Source organism: Talpa europaea (assembly GCF_964194135.1).
Source record: "Talpa europaea genome assembly, chromosome: 2".
NCBI lineage: Eukaryota > Metazoa > Chordata > Mammalia > Eulipotyphla > Talpidae > Talpa > Talpa europaea.
Genome location: NC_140068.1, coordinates 29,125,871 through 29,145,305, shown reverse-complemented (window position 1 = coordinate 29,145,305; position 19,435 = coordinate 29,125,871). Strand labels below are relative to the sequence as shown.

The 19,435-nt window shown below is 36.5% G+C and overlaps 1 protein-coding gene across 1 annotated transcript in view; it reads left to right on the top strand.

Annotated features, from left to right (window-relative positions):
- RSPO3 (R-spondin 3) overlaps window positions 1-4,415 on the top strand; it is a 77,420-nt gene extending 73,005 nt beyond the window's left edge. The window contains exon 5 of the mRNA XM_084228194.1: window positions 4,203-4,415. Coding sequence (XP_084084320.1) covers window positions 4,203-4,396 — 194 coding nt within the window. The 3' untranslated portion in view covers window positions 4,397-4,415. The remainder of the gene's footprint in view (window positions 1-4,202) is intronic.
- Window positions 4,416-19,435: the final 15,020 nt, after the last annotated feature.

Here is a 19,435-nt window from a genome sequence, read left to right as displayed (position 1 = left end):
TGCTAGCTTTCATTCTCTTGTGATCACTGTGTGCCAGACTTTATGTTAATGCTTTACAAGCATCTCATGCAAGCCTTACAAAGTTTAGCATGTAGTAATGATGACCCACATTTTAAATATCAGACAATTAACACCAAGAGATTTCAACATCTTGCCAAGATTCACCCAACTAGATGGTGGCCCACCTAGAAGAATTTGAACACTGTGTTTTTCTGATTCTAAAGATAGTGTTCTTAAATGTTACAGCCTAGTGCTTCCTTGCAAGGGCTCAAATTGTACTTGAGTGCTAATAGCAAGTTCTCTTTGATAGTTTATCTCCAAGCACCACCCTCTCAGCTGGAATACTGAAGAAGAAGAATAGCATTCTTTTAATGATTGGAATGCTCTACAACCTAGTTCTGGCACATGTGTGCACAGGCACACATGCACAACAATGAATGACAGAAAAGACAGACAGACACACACACACACACACACATATACATATACACACACAAGATTGTGATAACTGGAATGCTTAATTTGCAAAAATACCCTAAAAATCATAAAAATAACTATTTACCACATCAATGAAAAGTCACTAAGAATAAAAAAGTCCCCTTTAATGAAAACCGTATAAAATTTCCCAAATTGCACGTGATTTTTAATGGGCTACAGCCATTCTTCTGCACTTCTATTTTATTTCTTGAACAAGAGGAAAATATATTATTTATGCAAAAGGGTAGTTAGGATTTCCAACCACTAACACATGGCCTATAAAAAATAATAATCCCATTTTTCTATTGTGCAATAACCCTCTGTTGGGCAATAGCAATGTACAATGTGCTAGTTTCCTGTTACTTTACTAGAGCCTCTCCTTTCACTCACTGCCCAGACTAAATAGTTATCCCTTGGATAATAAAACTATAATACTGAGTTTCAATCTACTTCCAAAAATGTTTCTGTCTGTCTTTAGAAATAGTCATATCAGTTTGCTAATAAGCAGAAATGCACTGTAAGTTGAATATGTTGTCACATGTGGCTACAAAACATATAAATCTTTCTGTGACCAAGAAACAGTATATTTCTTTTGTATCTAAAACATTATGTGCGATCACAGCTGTAAGATGTTGGACCATCATCAAGAGAACAATGTCAAACACTGAACTTCTGGAGGATTTCCATAAAAATAACATTTTGTTTGGGGTCAGTAGTTTTTATGGAACTTTGGAATGAATTCACTGACAATTTTTTTACAGTTGAACTTGAACACCTCCAAAATGTTCCTAAAAATGGAAATATTATATAATCTAAATTTGCAGCCCTGCCCTTCTGAAAACCAACTATATACCATGTAAAACAGTATTTCTCTTTCACTTTGTGTAGTTTTATAAAACTTAAATTACCGTACACATTCACTAAAGTAAATTTATGCTTCAGTTTTCTCTATTTAGTTACTAAGTTCAAGTGTGTAGTAATTCAAATGGGTAGTAATTAAAGCCAGCATGAGAAAAACATAAAATAAAAACTCAACCCTGGATTCCTTCCATAGAAATCTTACCAACCCAGCAATATTCTTTTAAGGAACAGTTCAAGGTCAGGGGCCTCCATCAGTTTACAGCTAGTTCAACCTACATATGCAAAACAATTTGATTAATATTTGCTTTATATTCCTCCAAATTCTCATTTGTGGTAATTGTACTTTTTTTTGTTGTTATATTTTTGTGGTTGTTGATGTGACATTGGTTTACAACACTGTGTATGATAGGGATACAGTTTGTTCCTCTTCAGATGTATGTCACACCACACCCAACCACCAAGGCACCCATATCCTCCACCATAGTCCAATAGGCCCTCTCTCCCCTTCTCCAGAATCTGCTCTTTCCCTCTAGTAGCCTCAATTCTACAGTCAGAGTGAGCATGAGAGAGAGAAATAGTGAATGATTTCACAAACATGTGGAATATAGAGAAACCAAACCAAACCAAATGAACCTTGCAAATCTGAAAAATTGTCACTTAAAAATCTAGATTTTAGAGATGCATTATATTAAGGCTTACAAGGCAAATTTTTATAAAGTAACTGAAAGGTTTTGTAAATAAAGTTTCAGACAAAGCTAGTTGTGGTATAATATCACTAATCTAAGGAGACTGTATTGGCTGAGGATATCTATGCAGTATTAATAATATTGTTCACTAAGATTCTGTAACCCGATCTCAAGAAAAGGAAAGCCAAACCACCAAATTCAATATTTGCAGCCTATTTCAGGATGTGAAAATATTTTGGTTCTCTCATGCAAAAAAAAAAAAAAAAAAAAAAATCTCTATTACACATTTGTCCAAACTGACTTTTTTTTTTTTTTTTTTTTTGGTGGGACCCTCGCTAGTGGCCGGGGATCAAACTGGCACTGCAGAGGCTGTGGGCAGCCTCACAACCCAGCGCTCAACCGCTGCGCCACCAGGGGAGGCCCCAAACTGACTTTTTGTAGGCAGAGACTAATTTCAAATTTTACATGACTCAACATGAGGATAAGTATTATCAGCATTTGTTCCACATCAAGTTTTCATTTACTATGACATAAATTTAAATTAGTATTTTCTAATTGGGATATGTATTAATGGATGGTAATGGAGCCATGCCCTCAGAAACTATTTTATGCTATAGATTGTATATATAAAGTGCTTAGATGGTAACAAAACATCTGTTTAATTCATTATTTAGAAATAAATAAAAACCATCCATCCAACATTGTCCCAACACATGCACTTCGATCAAATTTTTCTTATCCTCTAAAACTCTCACCGTTCTCCAGTGCCAACAGAAGGAAATTCAGTTCTTCCTCTCAGCTTCTGTCTACCTTGCAGTATGACTTTCTACATTGAAAGCTTGAAAGTTGTGCTGGTTTGGGTCTTGTTGGTGGCTTAGGGGCTAAGTCTCAGTGCATGCTGGCCTGAGTTCAATCTACCCACATGGTGCAGCAGACCTCTCCTGTCTCACCCACTGATCCCTTCAGCAGTGTATTTCAGAAGATCTGCCTGTTCTGCTTCCCACTTTGTCTCTGGTGAATCCTCTCACCCCCTGTACTTCTGGCCTACACCCCAGTTCTCCTATACAAAATAAATAAATAAAAATCCTTATAAAAAATAAAGTTGTTCTGGATCCACTTTTTTAAATCCATCATAGGGTAAATCTGAATTAAAACCTATGTTTCATACCCATTTCAATTCCTCCATGGAATAGGTATATCCAATGAATATCTACTTATTTAATTGGTAGAGACACAAAGTCCCTGCTCTTATAGCTCATGGCATAGGATTATTGAGAAGTTATAGTCACTGTCACACTTGAATGTAGGAAAATTGCAGTGGAAAGTAATTTCAACCTTTAAATATTTGTGATAAATTACAGTTATCCTGGTATTCCTCAAGGACCATTATTTGCATATTATAATACAAATTAGTTATCTTCTAATAGATGGTATACTAATATATTCAAAGATTACAAATATGTAACTGCTCATAGAAAATCTGAATATAAAATGGTGCCTTAGGTAAGAGTCACAGAACATATACACTTTAATAAATGTCTATGTCAAAACATCCATCAAAACATTAAATATCTGTAGTAGCTATCATGTAAAATTATTACCAAACTTATAATTTTTTTTAAAGAGGCATGTATTTTATTCATTTATTTATTTATTTATTCTTGTTTGTTTGTTTATACAAGCACTGGGTACAGTCAGAAGTGTGGGAGGGTGAGAGGATTCACCAGAGCCAGAGCGGGGAGCAGAGCAGGCAGAAGGACCGAAGTACACTGCTGAGGGGAGCAGCGGGTGGCAGGAGAGGTCTGCGCGCCATGTGGGACCCTCCTCCGGTGGCCGGGGAGCAGCTGGGAATCGATCCGGCGCCGCAGAGGCCGCGGGCAGCTTTGCAACCCAGCACTCAACCGCTGCGCCAGCGGGGAGGCCCCCAAACTTATAATTATAGAACCTGCTAGAGTTCAGAACTATAGCTTCATTATATTTTGTTTGTATTTCATGTTTACATTGCTTGAAATATAACACAGACTTAAATAATCAAGTGAGCATTTCAAATAGCAGGTATTTCATAGCAAAAGGTATGGTATGTAACCTAAGAGAAATTTAATCCATTTTTTAAAACTTCAAATAATCAAATAGAATGTGATTGAATTCATTTCTTAAAGGTGTATCCTTTCATTTCAGGAAAAAAAGGAAGGGAAAGGAAAAGAAAAAAACTTAATAAAGAAGAAAGTAAGGATGCAATACCTGATAACAAGGGTCTGGAACCCAGCAGAGAAACTCCAGAACAACGAGAAAACAAAGACAAACAGCAGCAGAAGAAGCGGAAGGTCCAAGATAAGCAACAGAAATCGGTATCAGTCAGCACTGTACACTAGAGGGTCCCGTGAGATTTTGTAGACTCATGATGCTGCTATCTCAACCAGATGCCCAGGACAGGTGCTCTAGCCATTAGGACCACAAATGGACATGCCAGTTATTGCTCAGTCTAAACAACATTCCAAATAGTTGCTATATTCTTCATACAAGCATAGTTAACAACAAAGAGACAAAAGTTCAAAGAAGGGATGCTTTCTAATGGTTATCGTATGTGCTTCTGTGCATTCTTAAAAGACAAGAAATTTTGTACATAATTATCAGTAGGCTATAAGATGTAACAACATAATGATAACATCTAGAGAAGCAACATCTCTTCCCTCTGAAAATATTTTTTTCAAGCTATTGTTTTAAGGAGCAAAAGATAACTCTGCCATTTAAAGATTCAATATCCCTTCAAAACAAATAAGACATCAGGGGAGAGAAACATCTTTCAAAGGACTGTGTTGTTTGTCTGGGAGATCTAGAGAGTGCTCAGATATTAGGGCCTGGCATTTGGAATCATAGGAATGATCATCACAGAAACAACTGTTTTAAGATCGGTTCTATTGCCCTCATCCTGTCCCTCTGCAAGAAGCGTGAGCATGCACACCAGAGTTAAATATACTGTATGGGATTGGAGAAAGGCAAAAAGTGGAAGAAACCATAGAGTTGGAGATGACTTGTGCTTTACAAAGCTGTGAAAGGTTGTGATTACCTGGAACAGGTCTCCAGTCTATGCCAGCACTGTGTGGTTCAGCCTCTGCTACCCCTTGGGTTATATAAATCTGTAAACATGTACCTGTAACTTCCAAAAAAAAAAAATCATACTTTTTAGAAGAAAATTCTGATTTCATAGAAAACAAAAACTAGAGCAAAGTGATATAACATGTTTGCAAAGTCGTGTTTTCTTTCGCAAGGAGGGAAGAACAGTTTTATTACCTGCTTTTGGTCCACCTGGAACTAAAAGGGACACTACTTTCTAACAAGGTGTATCTAGTAGGGGGGAAAGCCACCACAATAAATATATTTGTTGATAGTTTTTAAAGTTTTGTTCATTTTCCTTCATTTGTTGGAAAATTGTTGCTCTTAGAAACTCATGAATTTTGAAAGAGGATACTGTATGCTGTTACAACTCACGACTTACTACATTTCTCAGTGTTTGCTTTTTGAACTCATCTTTCTCTAAACTAGTAGAGATTGACTGAAGGGTATTAGGAGATATTTATTCACCTTCTTCTTATTTTAACCAATAAAATTCTAGTAATAGATAATTGGGCGTCCCTAAAGATTTCACTGCTCCCTGTTCTTTGCTTAGAAATTAGCTTATCTTTTCTCGTGTGTTTGTTCCTCCTGCATCTTGAACATTTGGGCTTTTCTTCTCCATATTTTCTCAGTCTATGGATCTCTTTTGGGGAGTGAAGTCACCCTAGCTGAAGGCCTCGCCAGTATTGCACAGAGAACACAGCCAACCCAAGGCAGGAGGAGACACCTCTGAGCTTGCAGCACAGAATCTCATGACCCACCTTAACCTTCCTGTTGTACTGGAAGGATGCAAGGCTTCCCTGTCCCCCACGCTTCCTAGTCCTCTAAAGATCACTGCTTTCTGAAGAATTTGAAATGAATCTGGCTTCTGACTACCTATCTCTGGACACTCTTTCTCAACTACTGTACTGCTCATGCGGAATACTTAGCTTAATTGGTTTTCCACTTCTTTTCCCCTTCCAAGATATAAAATTTTTGAATGATGTATTCTTGCTTCTTACTTTGGTGTTTTCTTTTCTTGTTTGTATGAGATAACTGTTTCAATTAACTAGGTCTATTCCCAACGTGTGAAAATAATTCTATCTTCAACTACACCTTTGTCACCAAGGGGAAGTAAACCTTCTCCTATGGAACTATTTTAGGTGGAGGAATAGTCTCAGACTCTAGAAATTTGAAATCATTTCAAACACAATCCTTTTCCCTCAATCTTATCTACAGGAGCATCATGAACACATTTTTTTTTCTATGTTTAGCATGTCTTCATTCTTTCAACGGGTTATTACTGGGAAGGTCTATGCCTACATATACAATGCTGGAAAAAAATAAATAAAACAGGACACAACTATAGCAAACGACTACCATGAATTCCCATGCATTTTAACTAAGGCTTTTTTCTCTCGTGGCCCAGCTAGACAATCTAAATACATGATGCAGTACTTAAATAAATGTAGATCATTTCAAGGGAAACAAAAATTAAAGCTAGCATTACTAATATTCACTCATTAGGTGAAATATGAAGACAAAGATAACATCAACTTTAATTCCAACTCTTAATCTACCTGTAATAGAATTTTAGGCACATGGAATCATTTTGATCTTCAAATAAGGAGTCTTCTCAATTTTGAGCAAAAACTCCATGATCAACTTGGGATAAATTTCTTGCACTAGTTACAGCATTAACTTTCTGCTCTGATTTGTCTCTAAGATCTGTTAAACTGTTGATGGTAACAGATTTTGGCAAATTCTTGATTACAAGAGAATAGAGAAAGTGGGGCCTCCCCGGTGGCGCAGCGGTTGAGCGCTGGGTTGTGAAGCTGCCCACAGCCTCTGCAGCGCCGGTTTGATCCCTGGCTGCTCCCCGACCACCAGAAGAGGGTCCCACATGGCACGCAGACCTCTCCTGCCGCCCGCTGCTCCCCTCAGCAGTGTGCTTCGGTCCTTCTGCCTGCTCTACTCCCTGTTCTGGCTCGGTGAATTCTCTCACCCTCCCACACTTCTGACTGTACCCAGTGCTTGTATAAATAAATAAATAAATCTTAAAAAAAAAAAAGAATAGAGAAAGTGCAGCAACATAAATCTGTCTATGTATATGGTCTACACTCCAGCTCCAGTGATCAAATTCTGCTTTGTAACTCAGGGAAGGTATCTGCTCTATTGACAGAGTTAGGTTCCAGTCCCAGGTATTAACCACTGGCAAGTCTAACTACTCTCCCCATTTCTTATGTGCAACATGAAAGCGATAGGCTGGGGATGATCATTGTATTTCCAAGCAAGAGCATGTATGACTTCTGTTAGTTCAGGCTGATGCCCATAATGAGTCTTCGTTATGACCCTGTCCTTTGAGTCCCCCAGTCCTTCATTTTCCAAGAGTGCAAATATATAGACTCCTACAGGACACAGATTAAACTCTGCTGCTCTGACGTTACTGAATTAAAAGTTGTTCACATTAATAGTTACTAAAATATCAAAATGAATAATAGTGAGAGGGCAAAATAATATGACTAATGCCAGGAGTCAAAGCTGACTCCACAAAAGGAGATAGCATCATCACTGAAGTCAGAACTGTAGATGAGAGCACCGTAGCTGGGTGAATAGCTCGTGTGACCTTGGGTAAATTGTGTGATCTCTCAGAGCCTCCACTCTTCATCTGCAAATCAAAGCAGAAACAATTGTCTTGTTATGAGAATTCAAATGTTCTTCACTCAGTAAAATGAAAAGCAAATATCAAGTCACAGATATTAATCAATTTCATTTCTTGATCAACAGTATGATAATATCTATATAAATGTACACATAATTTCAAGGGAAAAGTGGATACGTGAGAATCATGGAAATGAATAATGGCAACTAAAATGTAAATACCACTTTGTCTCAGATCCTCTTAAAATATGAAAATATTTGTTTTTTAAAGTATGCATGTTTATAAATGGGCATAAATAAAGACATTCTGCTTTAACAGCAGAGGAACTTATTAAAGTCTCAATACAACTTAAATGTCTGGAAAAATGGAGAGAAAGAAATCTTTCTAAAATTAATTTGTTAGAAAGAGGGTGTTACTTCTTATAATGCCCAGAGACAATTTGTCTGCAGGCCAATGAAAGTCCATACTTGGTTGAAAGAAGAGTAAATAAAATGAGTGAAAATATCAATTGAGATTTTCCCTATTGCAAACAATGACACCTCACCTCACGAACTTAGTAAAATCTGTTATCATTCTTATTATATTTCTAAATTTATTGGAAATATAAACAAAAAATTGTCCATACCTCCATTATGCTGGGCACTTACTCTGACTAAGTTATGTTATGTAATTATGCCAAAAGCTCTTTGAGGGAGTTAATTGATTTTGTTATTGAGAGTCATTGCTTCAAAAATGAAGAATTGAGGTACAAAGAAATGCCCAAAGTCACACTACTGGCAGCCAGGGAAACTGGGAAGTCACTGCCAACTCTGGCTAACACTAAAACCCATACTCCTTTTTTAATTTTTTTAAGATTTATTCATTCATGCATACAAGAACCGGGGCACAGGCCAGAGGTGCGGGAGGGTGAGAGGATTCACCAGAGACAGAGCATGGAGCAGAATAGGCAGGCTGACCAAAATACACTGCTGAGGGGAGCAGTGGGTAATACAGGAGAGGTCTGCTGCCCCATGTGGGTTGCTCCCTGGCCAGCCCGGGATCGAACTGGTGCTGCAGAGGCTGCGGATTGCTTCATAGTGCGGTGCTTAACCCCTTGCACTACCAGGGAGGCCCCAGAACTTATTATTTTTTTAATTAATGAAGTACCATTGTCTTATGTCTTTGTTAATATTTTGACAATACAGTATTTCTCCCTTCAGATGGGGGCATTGTAGCTCTCCCACCACTGAAACACTCAGTGTCCTCCAACATAGCTTGTTATGCTTCGGTTTCCATTCCCCCTCCCCCCAAGTTTTACTTTTAGAATAGAGAATTATTACTATTAGAATCAATAGATGAATATCACATAGTGACAAGATACAAAATCAATGTAAAAATTCAGTCCTTTCGTATATACAAAGAACAAACACATAACAAAAGAAATTAACAAAGTAGCTCCATTTATAATTTTTTCAAAAAGTATATTATATACCTTGGAATTAACCTGAGGAGGTGAAAGTTCTATATAACAAGAACTACAAGATTTTATTAAAGGACATAGGTAGGGACTTGAGGAGATGGAAGGGGTGAATCAATTTAATTAAAATGACTACCTAAAATGATATATAAAATGAATACAATACAACTAAAATTACAATAATATTTTTTAAAGAAATTGAACAAAAATATTGAAATTGAAATATTGAAATTTACATAGAACCACAAAAGGACTTGATCTGCAAAAGCAATCCTGAGGAAAAAAATAGGAGAAAGATATCATGTTTCTTGATTTCAAACTTTATATAAAGCAACAGAGTTAAAAATGATATGATATTAACACAAAAGTAGATACATGAATCAATGGAATCGAATTGAAAGAAAGCTCAGAAATAAAACCATGTACATTCCAGCACCTAATCTATGGTACAGCTGCTGTGAACCTAAGTGGTGCTTAGGAAAATTGGAAAGCCAATATAAAAGAATGAAATTGGATTCTTTGCTGACCCATATGTAAAATAAAGTCTAAATGGATTAAAGATTTTGATATAATAATTGCAACAATAACGCATGTAGAAGAAACATCAACAATACATTCCATGACATCAACAATAACAATGTTTTTGTTCAGTCGAACTTTATGGCAAGGGAAATAAAAACAAAAATAAACAATTAGGATTACCTCAAATTAAAAAGCTTTTATACAGCAAAAGAAAGTATAAGAAGATTAAAGACACCCTTTTGAATGGGAGAAAATATTCGCAAATTTATATAATTGACAAGGGGTTAATATCTCAGACATTCAAAAATCTTACACAACTCAACAACAAAAAAGCAAATAACCCAATTAAAAAATCATCAGCAGAAAGAAAGAGATAATTTACCAAAGAGAATATCACAGTAATCCTGTGAAAATTTTTCATCATCATCTCCAATAAGAGAGATGCAAGTTAAAATCACAATGCAATACCGTCTCACTCCCAGTGAAAACAGCACATATTTAAAGCTCACCAACCAGTGCTGGAGAGGTTGTGGAGAAAGAGGAGCCCTGTTATACTGTTTGTGGGAATGTAAACTGGTGCAATCATTATGGAAAATAATCTAAAAATGCAAATACTGTATGACCCAGCCATGCCACTCTTGGACATCCATCCACAAAATAGGAAACCATTGATGTGAAAAAAAAATGTATCTTCCTATGCATACTCTTGTTTGGTCTCAACTTTTCAAGATGTAGACCTGTCTGCAACAGCTCAGTCAACGATCTGGCCATGACAATCTTCAAGTTTAAAAAAAAAGAGAAAAAGAAAATTTCTGATCTCTCCCAAAATGGGAGTCCTTTTACCCTGATAGCTACTCAGAGACAATCAATTGAATGCCTCTTACCCAAAAAGCTATGCTAAAATAAAAGTCATGCTCTTAACCTTGGGACTTTGGTTCTCCTTGGTAGTAATGTCAACCATCTGGCTTTTGGCCTCTTTCTCTGCTACTTTGGCCCTGCACTTTGTTTATTTACAGCTTTTGGTTGGTTTATTTGAGAAATCATTACTACCTAATGATTTAAAAATTAATCTAAGAATACATTGGAGATAAAATAACTTAGTAAGTTCCTCTATTTTTAATACAAAACTAAGGAAAATATTACCCATACTTTACCAAGCAGTAGTCTAGTAAAACATAAAGAGGTAAGAAAAACAGAAATAAAAACATGGTATTTAACATTCAAGGGATTGTCCTCATGTGGTAACTATCTAAAACACATTCTATTTATCACTAAGTATTCCCCTACTGATCTTTTTCCCATAGTAAAAAGTGGTAATGACTCACTTTAGGAACACATGCAATGCTACAGAAAAATAGATTTTAGTTTTATCCAAACCAGCAGAGAGAATTTTATTCCAAAAAGACTAATGCAAGCAGAGTCCATTTAGGAAAACGGGTAATTTTGATGCAAATGAATTCTATCTTTTTTGATGGCCATCCTAGTCTGCATTTAAATGTTGGAATTTTGGGGGAAGAGGGAAGAATGAATAATTTTGATAAACCAGAATTTGCACTTGTTGACTGTGAAATATTTAAAGCATAGATTAATGTGAAAGGTCAAGAGAATAGGGCTTAATATTTATATACATATGATCCAAAACGGTATTATTTATAGAAAGGAAAAGACCATTAGAATGTTCTGTTCTAGGGTCTCCAGATTTTCCAAATTTATTATGAAAATTATTTTTTTCAAAATCATCAAAATAAATTGTTTGGTCATAGACATTCCTGTGGGTCTAAGCAATCTGAAACTCAGGGCCAGTATCAGTTTCCATGTTGTCACCCTTTCTGCCCACTCAAAACTACACACAATTAGATAATAAATTAAAATTGACAAGCAATTACAAATTAATAAACTTAAAGAGAATTGACTGTCAAAAAGCATCATTTGTTTCAGGTGTAATACAGCTACTTTGGGACATGAATATAAAACAATCATTACAGAATGCCTTGGTTCATTGAGGCTGCTATACAGAATACCAGAGACTAGATAGCTTATAGCAACAGTTCTGGAGGCTGGTAGCCCAAGATCAAGATGCTACCAGATTTGTTATCTAGGAGAGCCCATTTTTTGGCTCCTAGACGGCATGCTCTCATTGTGTCCCCACAAGGGGAAAGGAGTGGGGAGCTTTCTGTAGCCTCTTTTATAAGTGCACTACTGCCAATCAAGAAGGCTCCAGGCTCATGATCTAAGACCTCCCAATAGCCTTATCTCCTAACACACTCACATCAAGCATTAAGATTTTAATATGTAAATTGAAGGATAGGAGGAGTAAAACATATTCAGACCATAGCATCACCCATTAATGAAGTATCATTTAAGTGAATATATAATCCAACTATAGATTCTGCATCTTTCTTGCATAGCTAACTAGCATCAGTGCTTGGAGGGGGCCAGTTGAGCTGCCCAATTGGACCTAGTATTTTCATATAGAGAGTCTACATAAATATTCTCCCCAAATTTTCTAATAGGTCTCCAGGTAGAGGATAAAACTTGAGAATTATTTTGTAATAATTACCAATAATGGCATCCATAGTACATTTAATGTTTTCCAGTCTATAAAACATTTAATATTTTCCAGTCCAATAACAATAAACTTATTATTGTTTTCATATAAGTTTTGATATAAAAAAAAAGAAAATGCAAAAATGCAGATGCCTAACTTTATAAAGAGTTAACAAGGGATTTATTTATAAATTTGAAGGGAAACAACTCTCTCTTAAAAAGCAATCATGAGTAGGGCCTCCCCTGGTGGCGCAGTGGTTGAGCGCTGGGCTGTGAAACTGCCCACAGCCTCTGCAGTGCTGGTTCGATCCCTGGCCGCTGGCGAGGGTCCCACATGGCCCGCAGATCTCTCCTGCCACGCCTGCTGCTCTCCTCAGCAGTGTATTTCGTCAGTCTGCCTGTTCTGTTTCCCGCTCTGGCTCTGGTGAATTCTCTCACCCTCCCGTGCTTCTGACTGTACCCGGTGCTTGTATAAATAAATAAATAAATAAATAAATCTTTAAAAAAAAAAAGCAATCATGACTAAACTTGCAAAATGAAGGCCTTCATCAGCTACCCACACAGTGCTGCAAAGGACTGAAACACATAAAATATGTCTTTGAGTAGCATTTCAAGTAGTCAGAGGTAAGATTACTCCAGATCCTCAAAGAAATAGCAGTGTATTGTCTTGCTTACAAAGCCCAATCAATAAAAATGGATTGAGGAAAATATTTTAGAAAACAAATTCATTCTCAAATTACTAATTAAGTCACAGAAAAAAAGATGAGGTAAGTTAGGGCAAAATAATTAAAAGTGGAATAACCTATGCATTCTAATTCACAAGAGGAAGGTTCAGTCTCACTGCAAAGTGTTGATTACAGTTGCAAAGACATCACACCAGGCCTTTTCCAACACTTTCCCCTGTCTTCACTGAAAAGCAATTCCCAGCTTGTGTTTTGCAACAACTTCAGTGCGCACTTACAAACTAAGTTCTGGATCTCCCAAAAGAAAGGCCGAGCACACTCTGAGGGACTCAGCAAAGCAGGGGTAAGGAAACACAATGAGGGGAAGGGGACTGTTGTTTCCTATTACACAACAGTTTTTGAAAAGATAAAAAAAAGCTCTTGAATATTACCAAAGTAGCAATGATGTAATCAAGATGGGAAAAATTAGAACTTTGTGGAACTTTCTCATACTGGTTTTACAATTCAATATTGCTTTATTTTTCAATATTTGAAAGGAAAGGCTAACAGAATCTTCGAGCACATGGGGCTTCCTCCACAACCTTGTGGGAACTCTAGGCACCAACAACCACCCCTACCCCACCGGCTTCTCAAACCTGGTTTGAGAAGCACCCACAATCCCATCACAACAGAGCAAATTGTTCCCTATCCCTGGGTGCCATGGGAAAGAACATTTTCAGCTTTTCCAGTTTCACCTTTGACAGGAACCAGGTTTGTAGCAAGTGTGCCAAGGCCTAGTCACCCACGCTGCCTTATGTTTCTTTTCCTGTGCAGGGTAACAGCTTTCAAACGGGGTAAATCATGTAAAGCCTTAGAGAATTTAAAGAAAGAGAAAAAGAAAGAAAGCAGAGTCATCATCATGAAAGGAAATGAAAAGGGTATTGAGAATACATTGGAGGCAATCAGCCTCACCCATGTCTTTCTCTGCTGTTTAGTTTACCCCTCACCCACAGAAAATTGTCTTCACTTCAAGAAGCTGTCTCTCTATAAATAAACTAACCAATGCATTGTTAAAACATAAATGGTCAGACTGTCATAATAAACACTGCAAAGTAAATACCAAATAACATCTGGTGGCAAGGGTTGGATGGGGTGGGGTGAGAGAGAGTACTAACTTTGCTTAGTTTTGATGATAGAGTATGGATTTCATTTTTTTAATTTAGGAAATGCTTTCCCCTTATTAACCAAACACAGACCAAGGACCAACTGATTTTATTTTATAGTAAAAATAAACATAATACTGTCTTACATAATGTCTTTTCACAAGTTGGGCTGTTCTCCTTAGTGATGTTTTTATTTCTTGTTTTCTACTATTTGAAACTGGGATAACTGTGCAGTTACTAGTCCAGTTCATCTGGATATGAAAATAGTTTTTATTAAACTTTAATTATTATTGGTACATGTAGACAAGGAAACTCTCCTCTTTTTGCCTTGGAAAGCCAAGATCTCTAATGTAACACATTAGGAAAAGCAACATTTCCGCTGTGAAAGAATATTATAGCAATTATTACATTTCATTGTTATTTGTCATTGAAATGACAACAACCAAACCCATGTTTCATGTGTTTCTCATATGCATTCAATTGGTGTGTAGCAATCACATTCAATTAATATCAATTAATATTTGTACCAAGCCTATGACCATTAGTCAGATGCTTTTCCTGTATAAAATAATTACATGGAACGCTTGAGACTCTCTTGGTAAATTTAAAAAAGGTCATGTGGTCACTTTTTTTATGTAGTGCTCTGATAAAAATTTTTGAAGGTAATGTAATACATGCCATATGTCCAATGCCAAAGAGACAAAAACATTAGAATCTTATGTTACTTGTGAGTAAATCACATAATCTCCTAAAAAAAAAAAAACATGTCTAATTTATAGCAAATGATAGTATCAGTCATTATAAAATTATATACCCTCAGTTATTCCTTGTTCTCAGTTCATCTTTTTGATGAAATAAACCTGTTAACTACTAGTTGGAAACATATTTTTCATTAGTCAGATAATATGTAGGGATATTTACATTCATGTAATTTTTTTTTAATGTACATTTTTCTCTTCCATAGGGAGTGGAACATTGGAAAACTATTGAGATAAATTCTTATCTGCTAACAGTCTGCTCCTGATGACACAACATTTACTTTATTTGGTCTAAACTCATATGGTCTAAACAACGCACCAAAATATAGAACTCAGTTTTCCTTTAAAAAAAATTCTTTTTAGGGCCTCCCTGGTGGCGCAAGGGGTTAAAATGCAGCACTATGAAGCTATCAGCAGCCTGCAGCACAAGTTGGATCCCCGGCCAGGGAGCTACCCACATAGCACAGCAGACCTCTCCTGTCTCACCTGCTGCTCCCCTCAGCAGTGTATTTCAGTCAGTTTGCCTGTTCTGTTTCCTGCTCTGTCTCCAGTGAATCCTCTCAGCCCTGAGGTCTTGTACTCTAGTTCTTGCATGCATAAATAAATAAATCTTTAAAAAAATAATAAAATAAAAAAATTCTTTTTAGAAAATACCAGCCATTTTCTTCCTCTCTTTCTTCCACTCTCCCACCTTCCTTCCTTCTTATTCTGATTAACCCAAATGCCAGTTGTACCAGGTTACATTTAAAGGATATTCTAAATTCCTGTCTGTTTCATCAGCTATTGCAAAAAATAGAGCTAGGTGAAGTTATAAGTTGTAGGGAATTTAAGAAAATCATGTTCAGCTAGAGTGATGAACACTTTCCTGTCCTTCAATGAATAAAAATTTTACAAGGGAAAAAAAAAAACACAAAAATTCATTCACATGGTAAATTTTTTTTTAAAAGAACATTTTCTGTTCATTCTACAAGATTTAAATGTAACAGAATAGGACATACTCAGTCAAAAAGAAATATTTTGTAACTCAACAAAAAGCAGGGCGAGGATTCCAGACATGGTGCACATAGTGCTAGCTTTTTAAGTAGCTCTCTTCATCCAGTCCTCTGGAGGCCTTCTTCAGTGACTCCTGACTCAAGTCTCTCTCACGATCAGTAGACTCCATTTGCCTGCATCATGTGACAATCCAAATGCACGCAGAAGAAACAGTCAAGATGAATAGTTAGCTGGAATCACCGGGGTTGTCTTAATAAGTGAAAGTTAGTGGAAAGGGAATTAGCTTTGGAGACAGGAAGATTGTGTTTAAGTCCATCCACCACTGAATAACTGCAGGCTTAGAAAAATTATTAAGTTCTTTGAGGCTCCTTATCCTCATATAAAATGAGTGCATTACTATAGACTATATAGAGATGTAAGGATTAAAGATCACAAAGAATATGACATGCCTGGCATGTGGTGGGTGCTCAGTAAATTACTGCTATCAGCAAATTTTATATGTGCTTTATTCAAAATATTCAGAATTTCCAAATCACTCTGAAACATTTGCTTATCAAATATACATATATACACACATAGATATATGAGATAGACATATATGCCCCGAGTAATTAATAGTTCTGTAATATTCAATTTAATCAATGAGTATTACTATAGTCTACTGTTTTTCAGGCAACATTCTTGATACTGTTCATACAAATCCACAAGACAGAATTCTTATCTTTGAAACTTCCTCATGGGAAAATCACATAAGACGCTCAAATGCCATTTATGTGTTTTACCTAAATATATACCTATTGGTATGGGGGCCAAGAGGAATGAAACCCGAACTCGGCCTTGGGAGCAGGCAAGAGAGGGCCAGTAGTCGGTAACCTCATCTGATTCCTCAAGTATGAGTAGATCTTTGCCAGTGAAACCAGGTGGGAGAGGACTGATGGCATCACAGGCCTTGAGAAGAGTCTGGCATAAAGAGCATATGCTGTTTGGAGAACTGAAAGTAGCTTTCGTGTTCTCTGGCAAGGGATCTGGGACGTGTGTGGGCGGGGAGCAGATGACAATTGGCGTTATATGCTGTGTGAAAGGCTTTGGACTCCTATTGCTTTACAGAGGTGCCTTTAGTATCAATGAAGGGATGAATATTTTAAAAGAAGGTAGAAAACAAGACCTAGATGAGCATGAGTTTTAAGTTTAGGGGTGTTGAATTATATTACTCAACTCCAAAATAAGCAACGCCTCAATTAATGCAAAGAGAAAGGTAAAAATTGGGGGTAGATGTCAGGCATCATTTGGCACAGGCAGACACAACATGTGGTGACTATTAGGAAAAAAGACATGACTGGGGAGAATCTTTCTTTTCTGTTTGATGAGGGCCTTGTATCTCCTCAGAGAACAGAGCACAGGCAACAGTGGGATTGCTTTTTGATTTGTTGATCTTGAGACTTGTAAGATATTCAATGGAGATAAACTTGTGGGAGTCTAAAATATAGCCGTCTCTGATTAAACTGTATGAAATGTACAGACATTGATTTAAGACCTAATAAGCATGAGTGGGTCTGGGGATAATACAGTAAAACAGAAGAAAAGAGATTCAACACAAATAACATTATTTAAAGAATGAGTAGAGGAAGGACGTTATGAAGGAAAATGGAAAAGTCAGAGTGATAGGTAAATAGATAAAGAACAAAAAAAGTGGTAATAGAAATGTTGGGGGTGAGAATTCAAAGAAGCTGTGATTATACCATATGCAAAGCAAAATCAATCTGAAGACCCTCTGTTCCCAGCCAGTCTGCTAATCGTTCAGAAGTTGCCTCAGCAAAGTTGTGAGGCTAGAATTCACATCTCAATGTGTTGAGAATGAATAGGAGGTAGGGAATTGCAGATGTGAGATGTAAACAATGCAACACAGCTCTTCTATTAGCAAATGAGAAAGGAAACTTAAAGTAGGGTTCAGACACAGTCAATGGTGATTTACTTCTCTGCCTTATGAAAGAAGAAATTGGACTACAGCATGTTAATCTGCTAAAACAAAGAAGGAAAATAATTTTCTTGCTTAACAGACAAAGAATATGCTAACATTATGCTAACCTGTAATAAAATTAAATGTGCAAATAAAAAATATTGTGTTGTCCAATATTGATTTAAATAATATTTCCAAACCTGTTTCTCCCAATTCATCTTCCAACTGGCTCTCAAATACTGTGTCACTTCATAATTCTCAATGACATTTTTGCTTTCTCTATGGGTCTCTTTTTCCATTTGGTGATACTATTTCACCTTAACTTTTTCAACTCAAAACAATTGATATCATTGTCCTCCTTTATGCCTAAGTTAAGATTCTCAACTTTAAGGCAGTGTTGCCTCTCAATTTTGCCCAAAATGCATGTACTATATAACTTCTATTTTTTAATGTGAAACTTTATTTTTTAAAAATATTTATTTATTTATGCATATAAGAACTGGGGTACAGGCTAGAGGTGTGGAGGGGTGAGAGGATTCACCAGAGACAGAGTGGGGAACAGAACAGATGGATTGACCAAAATACACTGCTGAGCGGAGCAGTGGGCGAGACAGGAGAGGTCTGCTGAGCCATGTGGGACAGCTCCATAGGTTGTGTCTCAACCCCTTGCACCACCAGGGAGGCCCTTAATGTGAAACTTAAAATATGAATTTTAAATAAAATTAAAATGGATGTTTGAGTTTTTTAAAATGTAGAATATGAAGTATAATAAAATTTATAAATTACATAATTAATTAAAAGTATAGTAATGTTATTATCCATTTAAGGATGCCTTATCTTCTTTTTTTGTAATCTAAATTAATTCCTTTATTTGATTATGCAACAGATTTTTTGGCCTTTGGTAAATTATAACATCTTCATGGACAGGAACCATGAACTTTTTTTTAAAATTTATTTATTTATTTTAACATTTATCATTTTTTAAATTTTTTTAGACAATATTTGCTTCCCCCCACACCTTAAGATTGAGTCCCCATAGAATTTCCTTCCCAAGGGCACCCATGTACCATTACCACAGTCCCCTGTGCTCCTCCCTCCCTCCCTCTGATCCCTCTCCCTCCTCCTGCCCTGCAGTATGTCTCTGATTTATAATTGTCTGTTTTTGTACTGTTATTATTTTTTTTTGCACTGATGTCTTATTTGGTTTCCCTATATTGCTGTTATAAGTGAAACCATCTTATATTTTTCTTTTTCCTTCTGGCTTATTTCACTGAGCATAATTCCTTCTAGCTCCATCCACATTGCTGCGAATGGCATGAGTTAATCTTTTTTGATTGCTGAATAATATTCCATTGTGTATATATGGCACATCTTCTTGATCCAGTCATCTATTTTTGGGCATTTGGGTTGTTTCCAGGTTTTACCTATTGTAAATAATGCTGCAATAAACATATGTGTACAGGTGCTCTTTTGAATCACTGTTTTTGTGTCCTTTGGGTAGATCCCTAATAGTGGAATTGCCAGATCGTATGGTAGCTCCATTTTTAGTAGACTGAGGAAACTTTAGCTTTCCACAGTGGTTATACCAGTTTGCACTC